Source organism: Culex quinquefasciatus, chromosome 1, assembly GCF_015732765.1.
Source record: "Culex quinquefasciatus strain JHB chromosome 1, VPISU_Cqui_1.0_pri_paternal, whole genome shotgun sequence".
Classification (NCBI taxonomy): Eukaryota; Metazoa; Arthropoda; class Insecta; order Diptera; family Culicidae; genus Culex; species Culex quinquefasciatus.
The window spans coordinates 61332147-61352122 of NC_051861.1; the positions used below are offsets into that span (position 1 = coordinate 61332147).

At 39.7% G+C, this 19976-nt stretch overlaps 2 protein-coding genes across 2 annotated transcripts; one reads left to right on the top strand and one right to left on the bottom strand.

Moving 5' to 3' along the window:
- Positions 1–937: 937 nt before the first annotated feature.
- LOC119765521 lies at positions 938–6118 on the bottom strand. The gene is made up of 2 exons (XM_038249539.1): positions 1539–6118; positions 938–1472 (listed from the first exon to the last, which is right to left on the bottom strand). The coding sequence occupies exon 1, from the start codon at positions 3351–3353 to the stop codon at positions 1962–1964; it is 1392 nt and encodes a 463-aa protein (XP_038105467.1). The 5' UTR covers positions 3354–6118; the 3' UTR covers positions 938–1472; positions 1539–1961.
- On the top strand, positions 4568–5165 carry LOC6049648 (aspartate carbamoyltransferase). The gene is made up of 2 exons (XM_038263698.1): positions 4568–4882; positions 5064–5165. The coding sequence occupies exons 1-2, from the start codon at positions 4568–4570 to the stop codon at positions 5163–5165; spliced, it is 417 nt and encodes a 138-aa protein (XP_038119626.1).
- Positions 6119–19976: the final 13858 nt, after the last annotated feature.

Below are 19976 nucleotides of genomic sequence, written 5' to 3' on the forward strand. Positions count from 1 at the left end.
GGGAAAGATTAAGCAATGAGTTTCAAGTTTTTTCGGAAGAATTTCCAATTTGATTAAAAGATTCGTAGTTAAACCATAGACTAATAAAAGACTACTCAGTGGGCTCTGAACCATGACTCAACCTTTTTATGACCCCTCGACAGGGCCGGTTCACTGTCAAAAATGACAGATCGAAATGTCAACAACTGGCAGCTCTGACTTTGACATGACAGTTTGCGCAATGTTATTGTTTGGGTTTGGGTTTTTGTTTTAAATTAAACGGAACCAGTTTCCGGAAGAGGACGGTGATTAGTAGAGTGAACCATCGTCTGGAGGGGATCCCGAACGAGATCCCGAGGGTAGTTGATTCTAGACAAGAAGCGGCTCTCGATCGAGATCATTGCGGAATGTTGATAATCTTCTTCTCCGAGAACGATCACGTGAGCACCGTCGGGTTTGCCAAGCAAAGCCGGCGCGGGCCGCCTCCGGTTAATACCGGCAGGGCAAAACCGTCCTCCTCCAACCCGGAATTGTCACTCTGAAAGGAATGAATGTCCTTGCAGACGCCATCTTGGCCTCGACGAATTGCACCTACTTCAAAAACCTCAAATCAGCCAAGATCTTTGCTCTGAACTCTCAACTTGTGGCATTCCGAACCCCAGCGATAACGTCGTCAAACAAAAATTTGTACCCGAACCAGCATCACCAACAAACCGCCCCGAGCACCTCTTTCGCCGTCGCCGATATAGGCGAGCTGTACGCGGAGGTCAGCAGGAAGAAAGCCCCCAAAAAGGAAGCCCGCTTCGTCCCGGAACCGAAACCCGCCGAAGTCGCTAAGTCCAAGAATCCTCTTAATGGGTCATGGAAAAACCCCTTCTTTTACTTTAGTACAAAGAAAACAAAAACGCCGATATTTTTATCATGCACTTGAAAGTTTATTTTCAATGGTTGGTTACTATTTTTTTCAACATGATCGAAATTCACTTTTTTTGTTCACAAAGTTCTTCTTGACAAACTCCTTGCCCTTCCGGATGTTTGTTTCAGCTCCGGAATGTCCTTAGCAGCTCTAGCCCGTAGGCGTTCACCTTGGGCAGACCATGGTTAGGCGAGGGCAAAACGGGCGGCGGCGTAGGCCGTCGTGAACGTGGCCGATCCGGCACCGGCCTTGGCCTTGAGGACCTCCTAAATGCGTGCCGTCAGGGCGGCAATCTTGTTGGGAAGCTCTGGGGTTCACTGGGATAATGGTCTTGCCGGAGTGGCCTCCGATGACCGGAATGTTGGCCCGCCGAAGTCGACACCCTCACCGATGAACTTGTTGGCACGGATAATGTGCAGCGTCGAAATGCCTAACACGCTCTTTCGGGCCCAAAACTCCGGAAGGCAATCGTTACCATCGAGGTGATTCAATCATCCGGCGGCGAGGTCGCGGACGATCGAGCAGTTCGTATTGAACAGATTTGGCTTGCGAGGAATGATGAGAAAACAGCAATCATCTAGAAAAGAGAACACAAATGATAAACCGAATAAAATAAGCATTTATTTTAAAAGCTAAACATTACCTTACAAACCAAACACCAGTAAATTTCGCTTGTTTCGCCAAACAAAAATCCCTGCACAGCTGATTGACTTGTTTGCAGCCTGCTGCCTTGATTGCTAAGAAAAACAAAAACAAACAAGATGCGCGCGTAAATAAGCACAAAACGAAATCGAAAAAAACCAGCGCTGCCATGTCGTTCTGTCATACGAGGGGCAAGCCGATGCGTGGTTCAACGTGGTACCCGCGGTTCACAGCTTATGAGTCATAATTTTTGAAATTTTTTGTTCCGAGTGTTTAGTCATTAATTAGTCTATGGTTAAACTATGGCACGTTTAACTACGAATCTTTTAATCAAATTGGAAATTCTTCATAACCGAGAACAAATTCAAAATCCCGGTAACGACACTGTTCACTATCCCAACTTTGCACGGGTTTAGCTCAAGGTTTAGCTTTCATACAATATGGTGTGGCGGTGGGTATCACTTAGATGATCCCAACGGTGGGTTTGTGTGTGGTTGGAGATATCCGAGAGAGGATTGTTTCTTCGTGTTACAGATGGTTTGATAGTGTGTAGAATCCCCGAGTATGTGTTACTTAGGCCATATACGTCAGTACGGCGGTTGACCGTCTTGTCCGTATTGGCGATGTGACACATTTCCAACACTGATAAAGCAGAGGGTTTAAATGTTTTATCAATGATCTTGACCTGGGTGAGATCAAAATCATGTTTGTAGTTGATTGTATGTTCAAGTAAAGCAGTAATTTCTCCCAGTCTGGCCAACTGCACATCAGTGTTAGTGATCCCCCCTTCAACAAGTTTTTGGTATTTGTTGATATTTGCTCGATGTCCAGAAATTCTATTTTTGAGCTGGTTTGTTGTCAAACCGATGTACGACATGTCACAGTTTCCACACGGTATACTGTAGATGACATTGTACTGTTGGAGTGGATTCACGGGATCTTTGACGTTTTTTAGGATTTGCGAGGTGGTTTGGATGGATTTTTGGGCTATTTTAACGTTTGGGAAATCTTTTTTCAGGACACTGGTGAGGGCAGGAGTGAGTGTTGGAATGTATGGTAGGGATCGGAAAACTGCGGCTTCTGGCGGATTGGTGGTGTTCGAGTTTGGTGTTGTTGCAGATTGTGTACCTTGCTGTACCTGGGTGTTGTTGAAGACGGCTGCTGTCCTGTTGTTTGGTGGCTCAGCTGAGTTTTGTACCTGGTTGACCAACCTGTTGATCAGTGCGGCCGGGTAGTCGTTCAGCCGTAGGTTTTTAAAGATGATCTGCTTCAGCTCTTGCGGTGTTTGGTTTGTGGTCAAAGTTTTGACTCGCTTGATGTAGATGTACGCTAGGTTTACCTTCATGCTGAGTGGGTGGAACGAATGGAAGTTCAACAATCTTCCAGACGCGATGGGTTTCGCGTACCACTGGGTGGCCAGTGTCTGGTCCGGATTGCGTATCACCAGGGTGTCCAAATATGGGATTTTGTTGTCCACCTCCTCTTCCATGGTGAACTGCAGATGGGGGTTGTAGGCGTTGAATGTCGCAAGAGTTTGTTGGATTTTGTCTTTGGGTAAACTTAGAAGTAAATCGTCTACATATTTACAAATAAGCGGTATTTCGAAGTCCAGTTTGTTGATGACGTTCAGTAGTAGGATCTCCATGACGTAGTCGGCCAGAATGGGTGAAACGGGGCTGCCCATAGCCGTTCCAAACGTCTGTATGTAGATCTTGTCCCTGAAGCAGAAATAGCTGTTGTCCAGACAGAACTCAACCATCTCTAGCAGTGTGGAGAGATCCATGTTGGTTACCTTGCGGATGTCTTGCCAGCACATAATCAGGTCGTGGGCAACAAGTAGTTTTGGCACGTTGGTAAAGAGGGACACCACGTCGAGGGATACAAGAACATAGTCTGGAGGTAAAGTTGTATCGACGACACGACAAGACACTCGGAGGAAAAATTTGATTCCAAATTGGTCCCGCCGTGAATCCCGTGAAATCGCCGTGAGCCATCAAAGTCACGGTAAATCGAGAGACCCCTCGGTTTTCCCACAAAATAAAATCGACTTGCAACACTGATTGAACAGCAATGTTTACATTTGAAAATTAATGTTTACAAACACTAAAATCCTTTTTATTTTTTGCACCACGTTGAAGATCTTGTTGAGTTGCTGAACATCGAAACGCTGAGCATGACCTTGCTGGCCAGGGTTCGTTCCTTCGGAGTGATTCGAGGAATTGGAGAAGTTGGGTGGTTTTGACGGGCTTCCCCCCTAGCAACACAAATGGGCCGTTCTTGACTAAACCGCAGCCGGATGGCTGCCAACTCCGGGCGAACAACCCGCATCAGCGAAAAAGTTTACCGCTACGATGGGTCCTGACCGGATCTTGACTAGGATTAGAAACGATTCTACCGCCTTTAGTGACCGCTGTCAACGAGGGTTGCCTCTCGCTGGAAGACCTCATCACCAAGTTCTACAAGAACCCCAAGCGGATCTTCGGCCTCCCGGCACAACCCAACAACTACGTCGAGGTTGATTTCAACGAAGAGTGGACCATCCCGGAGTTTTCACTCCAAAGCTCGCTGGTCGCCGTACGCTGGCATAAAGCTCGTTTGTGGACGTTCTCGCTAATCCGGGCTATGGCCAAAACATGCGTGAATGGTACCTTAAGAAACCGACGGTGGTCCCGTCTGTCGAGAAGAACAACGGATCTTTGGACGGGCTGGACATGCTGACGCTGAGGAAGATCCTGCTGGACACGACCCATCACTTTTTCTGGGAAAACGACGGCCAACAACCACCCAACTTCTCCACTTCTTCGAATCTGCTGCGACTCTACCAGAAACTACGGCAAGGACGTCCTCCTTCTGGCCGCTAGCCTGACTCCGAAGGAAAGAACCCTGGCCGGCAAGCTCATGCTCAGCGTTTCGATGTTCGAGATTTTCAACGTGGCGCAAACGATGCGAGATCGTACAACGAAAGATCTTCTGTTGGACAACTTGCTGCGCGTTCTTTTTTCTACGAGGACAGCACGCGGAATAGCGGCCATGCAACGTCTCGGAGGTCGCGTTATCTACATGGACGAAACGAGCTTCCCCGTCACGAAGGGCGAGACCCTCGAGGACAGCATCCTCGTGATGGCTGGCTGCTCGGACGTGGTAGTGCTGCGATATCCGGAATCGGGAGCGGTCTCGAAGGCGGCCCACATCTGCCGAAAGCCGTTGATCAACGCCGGCGACGGTATCGGGGAACATCCCACGCAAGCCCTGCTGGACATCTTCACCATCAGGAAGGAAATCGGAACGGAATGGTCAGCCCATTACTATGGTGGAGGATTTGCAGCATGGCAGGACGGTGCACTGGTTGGCGCGCCTGTTGACGCTGTACAACGTTAACTTGCGGACGTCAGTACGAAGAGTTTGGACATGCCGGAGAACATTACGAAGCTGGTCGAGGCACGTTCGTGATCTGCTCTTTTAGCTTTTCCATGTACTGCGACTGCTGGTTGATCTGCTCGTCCTCATTGTCCATTTTCTGTTACAGTCGCACACGTTCCTGCTCCGGCGCGGCCAGTTCGCCGGCGTTGATCGACACGGCCACCGTCAAACCATTGGGAGTGGCCGTCACGGACAAATCAACTACTGATTTGACAAATAAATCTCCTCGTTCGGTTTTCTGGTCTTCATCACATCTTCTAGGTCAAACTACTCCTCGTTGACGACTATACCCGCGCGCCGTCTTTCCAGTTCCGCTTTTCCCGATCGTATCGAAGTGCATTTCCACCGAGCGACTCCTGCAGAATGTGGACCAGCTTCGAGTCACGGATGGTATCACAAGAGATATTGCATTGAAGTTGTTTTATTTATTCATTTTACGCACTGATCATTCCCGTAGCCTAACGTCGATCGCTTTCAGCTGAGCATCGGTCTTGTCCATCACCCCTCATACAGTACATCCTTATCTTCGGTTTACCCATCACCCCGCAAACGGCATCTTCAAAGACCCCTTGAACTTGGCAGAGTTAGTTGCGCTCGTTATACCACCATCCCACCCCACACCTCCCCAAAATTCTTCAGCCGATTCAAGTTTGTCGGAGACCAGCGAATCCTCGAGTTTAAATTGAATCTTGATTACGCATGTTGCTTGTTATGAAGAGTAGATTCCAGGGGACCTCGAACTTATTAACTTGTCTCGGAACTAATTAGCAATCTGCCAGAATTTTTTGCGTCCGGTTGGCTAAGCGATCTTGTAACCTATCGCTTGTACGTAGTACAATCACTGGTCACAATGCTTCGCATCATCCTGTCAAACTGAACCGTAGGGACAAGTTAGGATATTGTAATCAACCATTACACTTAAACAACATACAAAACATGGTATCCCTATTCCTAAAACGGTTAGCACGACTCACATCTCTTTGAGCAATTTTCGAAATACGCAAGAACAAAGACTTAAAATTAATAAAAGGGACTTCGTCATTTTGAATCGTCCTCATTTGCCGCTACCGACTTGAACCCGTTACATATGTTCTAGTCCAACCTGTTAATGTTTCGTAATTTAAAGTGCAGTGTAAACGTTAAAACAGTGTTAAATGTTAACAGCATTCCTGTAGTCGGCAAAATGGTAAATTAGTGTCCTTAACTATGTGAGTCGTGTCTAAAGAGTGTCTTTTATTGTTAATTTAGTGTCAGGAGTTGGTCCCAACAACGCACCATCCAAACTAATCGTCAAGGACCGCGCTCAACGTAAAAGAGGTCGTTTGGTTGGTGGTGCATGGAGTGTCACAAATAGTGGTAATTATTGATTTAAAAATTGTAATATCTGCACAAGCACATAAAATGAACTCCTTCCAGAACCTCCAAGTTGGCAAAGCGCGCCAACCCGAGAATTCTGTAGAGCGCAATGGCGGAGGCCATCCGGTGAGTTCATTGTTTAACCACTAGACACGAAAGCACAAGTACTAAAATAAACCTTAAACACTGTACAGGTTTTTTCTACCAAAGACAAAGACACAAAACCAAAGACACCAAAACCGTTGCTGCGCCAGGCCTGGCCGGAGGAAGATCCTCCGACTTGACTCGACCACCGCGGGATACACTAGAACACACGAACACACACACACATGGTTAGGTTAGTTTTAAAACGACGAAAAACAATAAATTAGGACAGTTAAATGCAATAAACATGACTTTTTCCATAACCCAAAGCGACGATCTTTTGTGATTCTTTTTGCCAGGACAGTGCGATTAGCTGAATCGAACCAGGATTGTGAAAGGGTAGGTACAATTCTCCTTCCCCACGTCAAATGTGAGCAGTTGCAGATCTTTACATCTCTCTCTCATCTCCAAGAGTCTCAAGTTCTGGTTTTTATTTAATTTTTAATTAATGAACTAGTGGTGGTAATTGCCCCCTAGTTCGTTATTACAATCTCTTGGGCCGGAACTTGCTCGCAAAAGTGAGATCATAACGAAACATTACTACCTAAGCAATATTAGTGGCAGACAAAATCGCTAAAGAAAAAAAATCGATTCCGGAGAATGGACATTTCCATTCAGCTGCTCCGAGCAGTATCAAAGGTGGGTCAGTAGGTTTCGGTGCCGGAAGACGCGAAGAGTGGGTTCGTCAGACCTAAATACTCCGGGCGGCACCTCCTGAATCCCAGCGCCAGGTCCTTCTCCGGGTTCCCTTTCTTCCAAAACTTGCCGCCCAAAACTTAAATAATTTAACAATTATTGTGTTGCTGACCTTGCCGGATTTTCACCATTGAAAATATTTTGTCAGAATTGACATTTCTCGCTGTCAAAAGCCAGCTGCTCCAACAGAGCTGAAAAACTGAAGCAATATTCAAAGAAAATCCAGTTTGACGTTTCCAGTTCCAAAGGAACCTGAGGGGTAGGCCGATTTGGTGCCCACTTTTTGGAGTCGAGTGGCTTGTCGTGTAGTCGGTTGTATTGTTGATCACCTCTGCGAACCTGAAACTGTCCTGAATGTTGTACTTGCTGGTCAGCGATGATTTCAGGGTGTTTGCCAGGAACTTCGAAAGCTTGTATGTGGGTGCTGTGACATTAGGCACTACAGGTCTTAACGGAAGGTCTCGCTTGTGGGCCTTAGGTTGACCGTAAATGCGTGGGCATGTAGCTGCTCTGGTTGTTAGTCGAGCTGCTTCCCGTTGATCAATCGCCTTTTGCTCCTTGAGGCATTTTACGAAACACACAATAACCCACCGTTGGGATCATCTAAGTGATACCCACCGCCACACCAAATTGTATGAAAGCTAAACCCTTGCAAAGTTGGGATAGTGAACAGTGGTGTCGTTACCGAGATTTTGAATTTGTTCTCGGTTATGCAGTAAGTCGATTTTTTCGATATTTTTGGACAACCACACATAGCTTTTACACTTACTTAGGGAAAACCACCATCTATCTATTACAAACCGGACACCCTACCGTTGGAGAATAACGAACAGTACGATAGCGATTAGACAAAATTGAGTCCCATATGATGTTTCGTTGTGTTCCCCTTGCCAATTTTGTGAATAAATTTACAGTTTCCCCTGAAGAAGACTGACAAAACCGGTCGAAACGTCGGGCAGTTTTAATATAAACATCGCTTGATTATTTTTAACCGACTGAGAAAGCCGCCCATGATCATACTGCATTATCTCCAGTTGATATTGAGCTGTTAGTGGTAGTTTTTTTAGACTTAGCAAAAAATTCGAATTTTTTTTTTTCCAAAATTTTACCCAAACATCATGAAATGATTATTTTGACTTTATTTCAAATTTATGCTGGACTTAACAAAATTTGCAGTCACTGGCAGAATTTTCAATTTCCGACACTTCGAATAATTTTTATGAGCTGATATTTTAAAGTTTGATTTTATTTATGCTGGACTTTGAAATTTTTGCGTATATTTTTTAATTCTACTTTTTACAGAAAAAGCATTTTTTTGGGACTTAGAAAATTTTCGGGAGTTTGGAAACATGATAAATTATTTTGATGTTTATTTTTGCTTTGAACCAAAATTTCGGAAAAATCGACGAAATTGCAGGAAATTTTTGTCCGATTTTTACAAAAACATCAGTTTGTTCCTAAAATAATGTCCCTAACAAAACGTCTTCATTGAAATTTTGAATTTCGAAATTTCGGTTTTAATAATTATTGATATACCCCCTACAAAAATCGTTCCGGCACTTAGAAAATTTACGGGATCCGTATCACGACAAGATTTTTGGTAGAATTTATTTGATTTTTTGGACTTAGCAAAATTTTGGCTTTTGGCCAGTAAAATATTTTCAACACTTAAAATTGTTTCGAGAGCAGGAAAATGAAAAAAAATGGACTTAGAAATTTCTTGAGAGTTTGGAAACATGATAAATTAATTTGATGTTTATTTTTGCTTTGAACAAAAATTTCGGAAAAATCGTCGAAATTACAGGAAATTTTCGTCCGATTTTTACAAAAACATCAGTTTGTTCCTAAAATAATGTCCCTAACAAAACGTCTTCATTGAAATTTTGAAATTCGAAAGTTGGTTTTTAATAATTATTGATATACCCCCTACAAAAATCGTTCCGGCACTTAGAAAATTTACGGGATCCGTATCACGACAAGATTTTTGGTAGAATTTATTTGATTTTTTGGACTTAGCAAAATTTTGGCTTTCGGCCAGTAAAATATATTCAATACTTAAAAATTTTTCGAGAACAGGAAACTGAAAAAAATTGGGACTTAGAAATTTTTTGAGAGTTTGGAAACATGATAAATTATTTTGATGTTTATTTTTGCTTTGTACCAAAATTTCGGAAAAATCGTCGAAATTACAGGAAATCTTCGTCCGATTTTTACAAAACATCAGTTTGTTCCTAAAATAATGTCCCTAACAAAACGTCTTCATTGAAATTTTGAAATTCGAAAGTTGGTTTTTAATAATTATTGATATACCCCCTACAAAAATCGTTCCGGCACTTAGAAAATTTACGGGATCCGTATCACGAAAGATTTTTGGTAGAATTCATTAGATTTTCAGGACTTTGTGAAATTTTTGCTCTCAGTCAGTTGAATATTTTTCAACATTTTGAAAAATTATTTTGATGAGAAACATTACGAGGCTTTTTGAAATTTTATTGTGGATTTTTGGACTTATGCAATTTTGAGAATATTTTCATAAACTTTTATTTTTAATTTAAAAAAAATGGAATATAGAGACTTTGGATTTTTCGTGATTTGGAAAATTATTGTGACATTTTGGCAATTCAACGCTTTCTCCACAATTTTTTAATGAGTTTTTAAAGTAAAATAATTTTTCAACTTTGAAAAATCTTGTTTTGATGTAAGTGCGTATATCCCTGCAATATTACTCATATTTGTGAAGAGGAAGAAGGGGGGGGGGGTCTGAATTGTGGCGGGGTGCATTAAAAACCAATAAAATTATTTTTGGGATCAAAATCTACTTTATGAACTTGATATGATTTTTGGAAGATTTCAGTTGTTTGCTACTATAAACTCAACTTGATGTGGCATTGTTGGTCAAATAAACTCAACAAGATTTTTCGCATATACGCCTCGAACAATTTATGTTCGTGGCCATGTTCGGTTACCCGGGCGGAAAGTGACCTAGGGCAGAAAATCGCATCTTAGGAAGAACACAAAAATATCATGGACTGTTTTTGTGAACATGGCATGATTTTTGTTTGTTCCAAAAACTAAAAACCCGGGCAGAAAGTTGCATCTTGGAAAAATCTACCTATGTTCGTAAAAACACGAACAAGTCAAGTTCACCCCAGGGTATGGTTAAGAGAAAGTGGGCGGAAAGTGACCCGGGCAGAAAGTCGCATCATGAAACGAACAAAAAAATAAGTTGAGTTGTTTTTGATATCATGGCATGTTTGATATTTGTTCCAAAAACTCTTAAAATGCGCGCCGAAATCTATGTTCCTTTCTATGTTTGTGGACCTTTTAGCATCAGATGATAAATTTTCATTTTCTCATGATATTACCGGACTTAGAAAAAAATCGAAAGCCGAATTAGTTTGGGACTTAGAAAAAAAATTGACCTCTTTATCATGAGATGATATTATTTTGTTTTATCATGTTTTCACTGGACTTAGCAAAATTTCGAAAGCCAAATTATTTTGGGACTTAGAAAAAAATTCGAAATCTTTATCATGAGATGATATTATTTTGTTTTATCTTGTTTTTGCTGGACTTAGCAGAATTTCGAAAGCCAATTTATTTTGGGACTTAGAAAAAATTTCGACCTCTTTATCATGAGATGATATTTTCTAGTTTTATCTTGTTTTTGTTGGACTTAGCAAAATTTTCACTCCTCGACAAAATTTCACTTTTCCTACACTTAGAATATTTTTGAAAACCCTGGATTATGAGATGATTTATAAAGTTAATTTTTTTTTCAAGCGGGACTTAGCTAAAATGGCAGTTTTGTTAATGGACATTTTTATTGTGTTTTTTTTTTTACTTTAATTTACTTTAAATACACTAGTTAAACTAATCACATTAAAAAGTATTTTACCGCATATAAAATTTCATCGCAAAGCGCAAAAGTGAGCCCACGCGCTCGCTCACTCTCTTTTCTCTCTTCTTTCGTTCACTGGTCGCACGCAACGCGCGCGACCTGTCGTGACAGGAATCGGCAATCGGGAGACAGACAGCTTTTGCGTTCGTGACGGGCTGGTTTGTTTACGTTTTCGCGCAGTAGTTTTCGGCGGATGAATTATAGTCCGCGAATCGCCGCGGGTTGTGAGTACGTTCTGTGGCCGAGGAGTGTGTGTTCGTTCGTTCCGTGGCGTTCGGGAGCCGTGATATGTTGTGGTTAAGTGATTGTTTGTGTTTTTGTGGCTGGGGGCGAAGAAAAGTTTCGCTCCGTGTTGACGGGTGCAAGGAAAGTTTCGGCCAAGCCGCTGCCCCAGAAAAGTAATCCTCTTGCTCAAGATGCTGCTGTGGATTAACGAGGAAAGGATTTTGGCGGTACACCAGGACAAGGACAAGGGTTTGTTTACGTTTTTGGTGCAGTAGTTTTCCACTGATTAACAACAGCCTGCGAATCGCCGCGGGTTGTAAGTGCGTATTTTGGCCGTGGGAATGTGCGTTCGTTGGTGTCGTTTTATGAGAGTTGCGAATTGTTGTTATTTATGTGAAAGTTGGTGTTTTTGTGGCTCTATGAAAAAAATTACGTTAGCTAAATCCTCCTGCCTACATGCCGCTGGTCATCGTTCCTCCTCCTCCTCCTGCCGCTGCTGTTAAGACGTGGATTAACGCCGGAATGATTTTGGCGAATTTGACAGTTTTCGGTGGAGGAAAACAGCAGTGTCGATTTGTTTTGGTTTTTGTCGTCGGGTCATCAGAATCGCGATTTGTGGGAAAACCGTATTTGATCCGTGTGTTTTCGCGAGTGTGCGTGTGATTGTTTACGTTTCTGCATCATGGTGGTGATTGGGGACTGGACGTGACACTGTGACATTGTTTCTATCGTTTTGGAGTGTCAGCGACAGAAGGATGAACCTTCCTCTTGTGATTCCGGAGGAGGTGATTCAATTGAGTGGCTCGAAAGCAGTTTCACGGAGGAGGATGAGTCTACCTGAAGTGACTACAGATGTTGGTCCTACTAGTCAAGCCGACAAATATTTTTCGACGATTTTTTAAAATTCAGATAAGTATTGCTTGTTTTCTTTTTCTTTGTTTACTATTGAATTTTTAATTATTCCATAAATTTTGTTTGAGAATTGATGCTTTGTGTTTTATTTTCTCTTACAGATCTACTAACGGGCATTTTCTGGACATTCGGCTTCTAGAATTTTGTTTACTTTGACCAATCAGCTGCAAAAATGGATTGTGCTGCAATCATATGCTCTCTGGATTGATTGGATGAGGATTAACAAGGTATGTACGAGAATTATTATTTCAAAGTGAACCTATCACTTCAGTTTAGAAATTCTTTCAAACATTTCAATGTTTGTTTAGCAAAGTTCAGTTTTTCATTCTGTTATTTATGCTGATTTTGAATACACATTATTGACTTTTGACAGATTGATATAAAATTCTTAAAATAAATTATTTATTGATAAGGCTATTGCATATATTTTTTAGTTTCTTTCCTTTAAAGACCATATTTTTGTTTATTTTTTTTGTTTGGGAATTTTATAAATTTAAATGTTTGTATAAGACCGAGCCAACGCTTCCGCCTTGACAATATTTACAAATTTCTACACTTTCAAATAGGTTTGCTAGAATTTCAGGAAAATTTTCAGCGGCTAATGCAAATAAATTAGTGCATTATTGATTTGTTTAGTTCAATTGTACAGATTTTTCTTGACTTGGCTTTACAAAAAGTTTGATTTGTTTTAATATTGTTAGTAGTATGCAATTTTGGATGTAATTTTTGTTGCCCCTGATTTTTCGGGCAAACTTCGAAGGAGGAGTGACAAAAACTTTAAATAAAATGTGTACCGTAAACTGGGGTGACTTTGATAGCCTGGGGTGACATCTAATCTAATCTAATCTAATCTAACACAAACGCAGCCAGTCCGATGAAAGCATGCTGGAAAGTCTTGTGATTAGATTACGCCCCAAGCACTTTTCTTGTCATTATTAATAATTACAGTACATCCGAAAACACCCGAAAATGTATTGCAAAAATTAAAGCGGCCAGCCCTACTACGTTGTGTTTACCGCAGAGAGGATTCTGAGAACGGATCACATTTCACAGAATCTACAGGGGAGGAAGGATGCGTGGACATACCGTACCAAACGCTCCTGTTTACAGTTTCATATGTGTTTTGTAAAATGTGTTAAGTGTAAAGTATAGTGTGGTTATATAATCAAATAAATATAATAATGCAATATAATGATCATTTAATAAAATCCCTTCACCTATATATAATAACCAGTGGTTATTAACCACGCACCCAAGCACACAAACATCGACACAAAAGAAATGAAAATGAGCATGCAAAAACAAGACAGCGCGTCCCCGTGGTCAGCGCACTAATGATGCCATTATTTAATTATAATAACCACGCACCCAAGCACACAAACATCGACACAAAAGAAATGAAAATGAGCATGCAAAAACAAGACAGCGCGTCCCCGTGGTCAGCGCACTTTACGACTTTGATAGCCTGGGGTGACATTGATAGAAATTTGATTTGGCCACTAATTTTGATACATCCAATGTAACAGTCTCATTTATGCATGGGTAATTCTCTACCAACTCACACGAAATCGGGAAAAGTTGCCCCGACCCCTCTTCGATTTGCGTGAAACTTTGTCCTAAGGGGTAACTTTTGTCCCTGATCACGAAACCGAGGTCCGTTTTTTGATATCTCGTGACGGAGGGGCGGTACGACCCCTTCCATTTTTGAACATGCAAAAAAAGAGGTGTTTTTCAACAATTTGCAGCCTGAAACGGTGATGAGATAGAAATTTGGTGTCGAAGGGACTTTTATGTAAAATTAGACGCCCGATTTGATGGCGTACTCAGAATTCCGAATAAACGTATTTTTCATCGAAAAACACTAAAAAGTTTTAAAATCCTCCCATTTTCCGTTACTCGACTGTAAAAATTTTTGGAACATGTCATTTTATGGGAAATTTAATGTACTTTTCGAATCTACATTGTCCCAGAAGGGTCATTTTTTCATTTAGAACAAAATTTTTCATTTTAAAATTTCGTGTTTTTTCTAACTTTTCAGGGTTTTTTTTAGAGTGTAACAATGTTCTACAAAGTTGTAGAGCAGACAATTACAAAAATTTTGATATATAGACATAAGGGGTTTGCTTATAAACATCACGAGTTATTGCGGTTTTACGAAAAAAAGTTTTGAAAAAGTTACTTTTTGCGTTTCTCTTTGTTTCGTCGTCCGTGTCTGTCGCGGGTGACCATGAATGGCCATGATCGATGACGACCAACTTTTTCAAAACTTTTTTTCGTAAAATCGCGATAACTCGTGATGTTTATAAGCAAACCCCTTATGTCTATATATCAAAATTTTTGTAATTGTCTGCTCTACAACTTTGTAGAACATTGTTACACTCTAAAAATAACCCTGCAAAGTTCGAAAAACACGAAATTTTAAAATGAAAAATTTTGTTCTAAATGAAAAAATGACCCTTCTGGGACAATGTAGATTCGAAAAGTACATTAAATTTCCCATAAAATGACATGTTCCAAAATTTTTTACAGTCGAGTAACGAAAAATGGGAGAATTTTTAAAACTTTTTTAGTGTTTTTTTCGATGAAAAGTACGTTTATTCGGAATTCTGAGTAGGCCATCAAATCGGGCGTCTAATTTTACACAAAAGTCCCTTTGACACCAAATTTCTATCTCATCACCGTTTCAGGCTGCAAATTATTGAAAAACACCTCTTTTTTCACATGTTCAAAAATGGAAGGGGTCGTACCGCCCCTCCGTCACGAGATATCAAAAAACGGACCTCGGATTCGTGATCAGGGACAAAAGTTACCCCTTAGGACAAAGTTTCACGCAAATCGAAGAGGGGTCGGGGCAAATGCTGTGTGAGTTGGCGGAGAATTACCCGCATATATGTTCGATAATAAGCTATCCATTGATGCTTACATACTCAAAATTCTCAAAAATGTTTAGATATTAATTTGACGAGCATTTGAAAAACCTATCAAAGTCACCCCGGGCTATCAAAGTCACCCCAGTTTACGGTACCAGCCTTACTTATTCACACTAAACTTTGAACTAATTCGAATTATACGGCAAATGATATGTATACAGCCCCACGAAATCAGCATGATTCGAAAAAAGTTCTCCGATCGGGCTCAAAATTTTTCTGGGTATCCTTGGCCGAAATAATTCGACCCGTATTTTTTGTTTGGCCATTAGGGTGATTTACGCCGTGTTAGGGTGGTTCGAAAATGGCAATTTTCGTCGATTTTCGCAAAATCCAATTTTTCAAAAATCATATCTCCGCGCCATTTCATCCGATTTTAGCTGTCCTAGACGCAAATGAAAGGTGATTAGTTTGGCTATTTGGGAAAAATAGTAAGAAGTTTCAAAATCTAGCTCAACATTTGAAAAGGTTGAATGAAAACATAAAATGCTGTTTTGAAGGTCTCGGGACCAAAGAGCCTATGTCTGAAAATATTTTATCAGATTCCTCAGAAAATTTCACATAACATATCAAAAAATGGTGCAGTTATGTTTTCGATACACTGAGAAACGAATTTTTTAAAATAAAAACTGGGGTTTTCGACGCGCCACGCGCAAAAATGGGAAAATGACGAAAACGGGAAAAAATCAACTTTTTTCACTAAAACTGCGATACCTTAAAAATTTCAGCGATGACCTATACATGTTAAAATACCAAAATTTTCGTAATTAAAAGAGGCAACTTTTGGTCCCATGGTTTTCGTGGGAGTTGCTGTATACAAATATTTTAAAAAAATTAGATTGTCATTATGTTTAGTCTTCCAGCCGATTGTTTGCTAGAGTTTTTAATTTTAGGCTTATTTAATAAAAATAAATTTTACTAGAAAATCATATTATATCATTAAATTAATTTGTTTTATTAAAATACAATTGAAAAACAGTCTATATAAACCTTATATTTTCTAACTGTGTATTACGCTTTCTAAAGCCACCAAATTATTACAGAAAAAAAAATATCTGGAAACATCACAACTTGTTATAATACTTTTATGTTTTTGAATGATATTTTTCGCCCAATATTTTTCCAGGAAAAAAATGAACTGGTCGGGATAATTTTATGTTTATGGATGATATTTTTCCGTACCATAGCATGATAATTTGAAGTTTCCAACACGAACTTAAGTTGATAATTTTTTGATATGCGTAGAGTAAATTATGTTCGCGTTTATGTTTGATTAACTCTTAACTGGAAGTTAACAGGTACTTGACATGTTTGTGTTTTTGCGAACATGACAAGTTTTCAGGAAGATGTAACTTTCTGCCCGGGGAGTTGGTGGATATAACTTCGAACTATCTTGGCTTGTTTATTCGCATCTTGCTGTAAACTCCTCGAGTTATGACGACTTTTGAAACCGACTGCGTATCATGGAAAGTATATTCCATGATCATACTGCATTATTTACAGTTGATATTGAGCTGTTAGTGGTAGTTTTTTTGGACTTAGCAAAAATTTCGAAAATTAAATTTTTTTCAAAAATTTTACCCGAACATCATGAAATGATTATTTTGACTTTGTTTCAAATTTATGCTGGACTTAGCAAAATTTGCAGTCACCTGGGCAGAAAGTTACATCTTCCTAAAAACTTGTCATGTTCGCAAAAACACAAACATGTCAAGTACCTGTTAACTTCCAGTTAAGAGTTAATCAAACATAAACGCGAACATATTTTACTCTACGCATATCAAAAAATTATCAACTTAAGTTCGTGTTGGAAACTTCAAATTATCATGCTATGGTGCGGAAAAATATCATCCATAAACATAAAATTATCCCGACCAGTTCATTTTTTTCCTGGAAAAATATTGGGCGAAAAATATCATACAAAAACATAAAAGTATCATAACAAGTTGTGATGTTTCCAGATATTTTTTTTTCTGTAATAATTTGGTTGCTTTAGAAAGCGTAATACACAGTTAGAAAATATAAGTTTCATATAGACTGTTTTTCAATTGTATTTCAATAAAACAAATTAATTTAATGATATAATATGATTTTCTAGTAAAATTTATTTTTATTAAATAAGCCTAAAATTAAAAACTCTAGCAAACAATCGGCTGGAAGACTAAACATAATGACAATCTAAATTTTTTAAAATATTTGTATACAGCAACTCCCCACGAAAACCATTGGACCAAAAGTTGCATCTTTTAATTACGAAAATTTTGGTATTTTAACATGTATAGGTCATCGCTGAAATTTTTAAGGTATCGCAGTTTTAGTGAAAAAAGTTGATTTTTTCCCGTTTTCGTCATTTTCCCATTTTTGCGCGTGGCGCGTCGAAAACCCCAGTTTTTATTTTCAAAAATTCGTATCTCAGTGTATCGAAAACATAACTGCACCATTTTTTGATATGTTATGTGAAATTTTCTGAGGAATCTGATAAAAATATTTTCAGACATAGGCTCTTTGGTCCCGAGACCTTCAAAACAGCATTTTATGTTTTCATTCAACCTTTTCAAATGTTGAGCTAGATTTTTGAAACTTCTTACTATTTTTCCCAAATAGCCAAACTAATCACCTTTCATTTGCGTCTAGGACAGCTAAAATCGGATGAAATGGCGCGGAGATATGATTTTTTGAAAAAAGTGGTTTTTGCGAAAATCGACGAAAATTGCCATTTTTCGAACCACCCTAACACGGCGTAGGTCACCCTAATGGCCAAACAAAAAAATACGGGTCGAATTATTTCGGCCAAGGATCCCCCAGAAAAATTTTGAGCCCGATCGGAGAACTTTTTTTTCGAATCATGCTGATTTCGTGGGGAATTGCTGTATACATTTCATTTGCCGTATAATTCGAATTAATTCAAAGTTTAGTGTGAATAAGTAAGGCTGGTACCGTAAACTGGGGTGACTTTGATAGCCCGGGGTGACTTTGATAGGTTTTTCAAATGCTCGTCAAATTCATATCTAAACATTTTTGAGAATTTTGAGTATGTAAGCATCAATGGATAGCTTATTATCGAACATATATGCATAAATGAGACTGTTACATTGGATGTATCAAAATTAGTGGCCAAATCAAATTTCTATCAATGTCACCCCAGGCTATCAAAGTCACCCCAGTTTACGGTACACATTTTATTTAAAGTTTTTGTCACTCTTCCCTTCGCAGTTTGCCCGAAAAATCAGGGGGCAACAAAAAATAACATCCAAAATTGCATACTACTAACAATATTAAAACAAATCAAACTTTTGTAAAGCCAAGTCAAGAAAAATCTGTACAATTGAACTAAACAAATCAATAATGCACTAATTTATTTGCATTAGCCGCTGAAAATTTTCCTGAAATTCTAGCAAACCTATTTGAAAGTGTAGAAATTTGTAAATATTGTCAAGGCGGAAGCGTTACAACTGGGCAACGTGGCTCGGTCTTATACAAACATTTAAATTTATAAAATTCCCAAACAAAAAAATAAACAAAAATATGGTCTTTAAAGGAAAGAAACTAAAAATATATGCAATAGCCTTATCAATAAATAATGTATTTTAAGAATTTTATATCAATCTGTCAAAAGTCAATAATGTGTATTCAAAATCAGCATAAATAACAGAATGAAAAACTGAACTTTGCTAAACAAACATTGAAATGTTTGAAAGAATTTCTAAACTGAAGTGATAGGTTCACTTTGAAATAATAATTTTCGTACATACCTTGTTAATCCTCTTCCAATCCATCCAGAGAGCATATGATTGCAGCACAATCCATTTTTGCAGCTGATTGGTCAAAGTAAACAAAATTCTAGAAGCCGAATGTCCAGAAAATGCCCGTTAGTAGATCTGTAAGAGAAAATAAAACACAAAGCATCAATTTTCAAACAAAATTTATGGAATAATTAAAAATTCAATAGTAAACAAAGAAAAAGAAAACAAGCAATACTTATCTGAATTTTAAAAAATCGTCGAAAAATATTTGTCGGCTTGACTAGTAGAACCAACATCTGTAGTCGCTTCAGGTGGACTCATCCTCCTCCGTGAAACTGCTTTCGAGCCACTCAATTGAATCACCTCCTCCGGAATCACAAGAGGAAGGTTCATCCTTCTGTCGCTGACACTCCAAAACGATAGAAACAATGTCACAGTGTCACGTCCAGTCCCCAATCACCACCATGATGCAGAAACGTAAACAATCACACGCACACTCGCGAAAACACACGGATCAAATACGGTTTCCCCACAAATCGCGATTTTGATGACCCGACGACAAAAACCAAAACAAATCGACACTGCTGTTTTCCTCCACCGAAAACTGTCAAATTCGCCAAAATCATTCCGGCGTTAATCCACGTCTTAACAGCAGCGGCAGGAGGAGGAGGAGGAACGATGACCAGCGGCATGTAGGCAGGAGGATTTAGCTAACGTAATTTTTTTTTCATAGAACCACAAAAACACCAACTTTTACATAAATAACAACAATTCGCAACTCTCACATAAAACGACACCAACGAACGCACATTCCCACGGCCAAAATACGCACTTACAACCCGCGGCGATTCGCAGGCTGTTGTTAATCAGTGGAAAACTAATGCACCAAAAACGTAAACAAACCCTTGTCCTTGTCCTGGTGTACCGCCAAAATCCTTTCCTCGTTAATCCACAGCAGCATCTTGAGCAAGAGGATTACTTTTCTGGGGCAGCGGCTTGGCCGAAACTTTCCTTGCACCCGTCAACACGGAGCGAAACTTTTTCTTCGCCCCCAGCCACAAAAACACAAACAATCACTTAACCACAACATATCACGGCTCCCGAACGCCACGGAA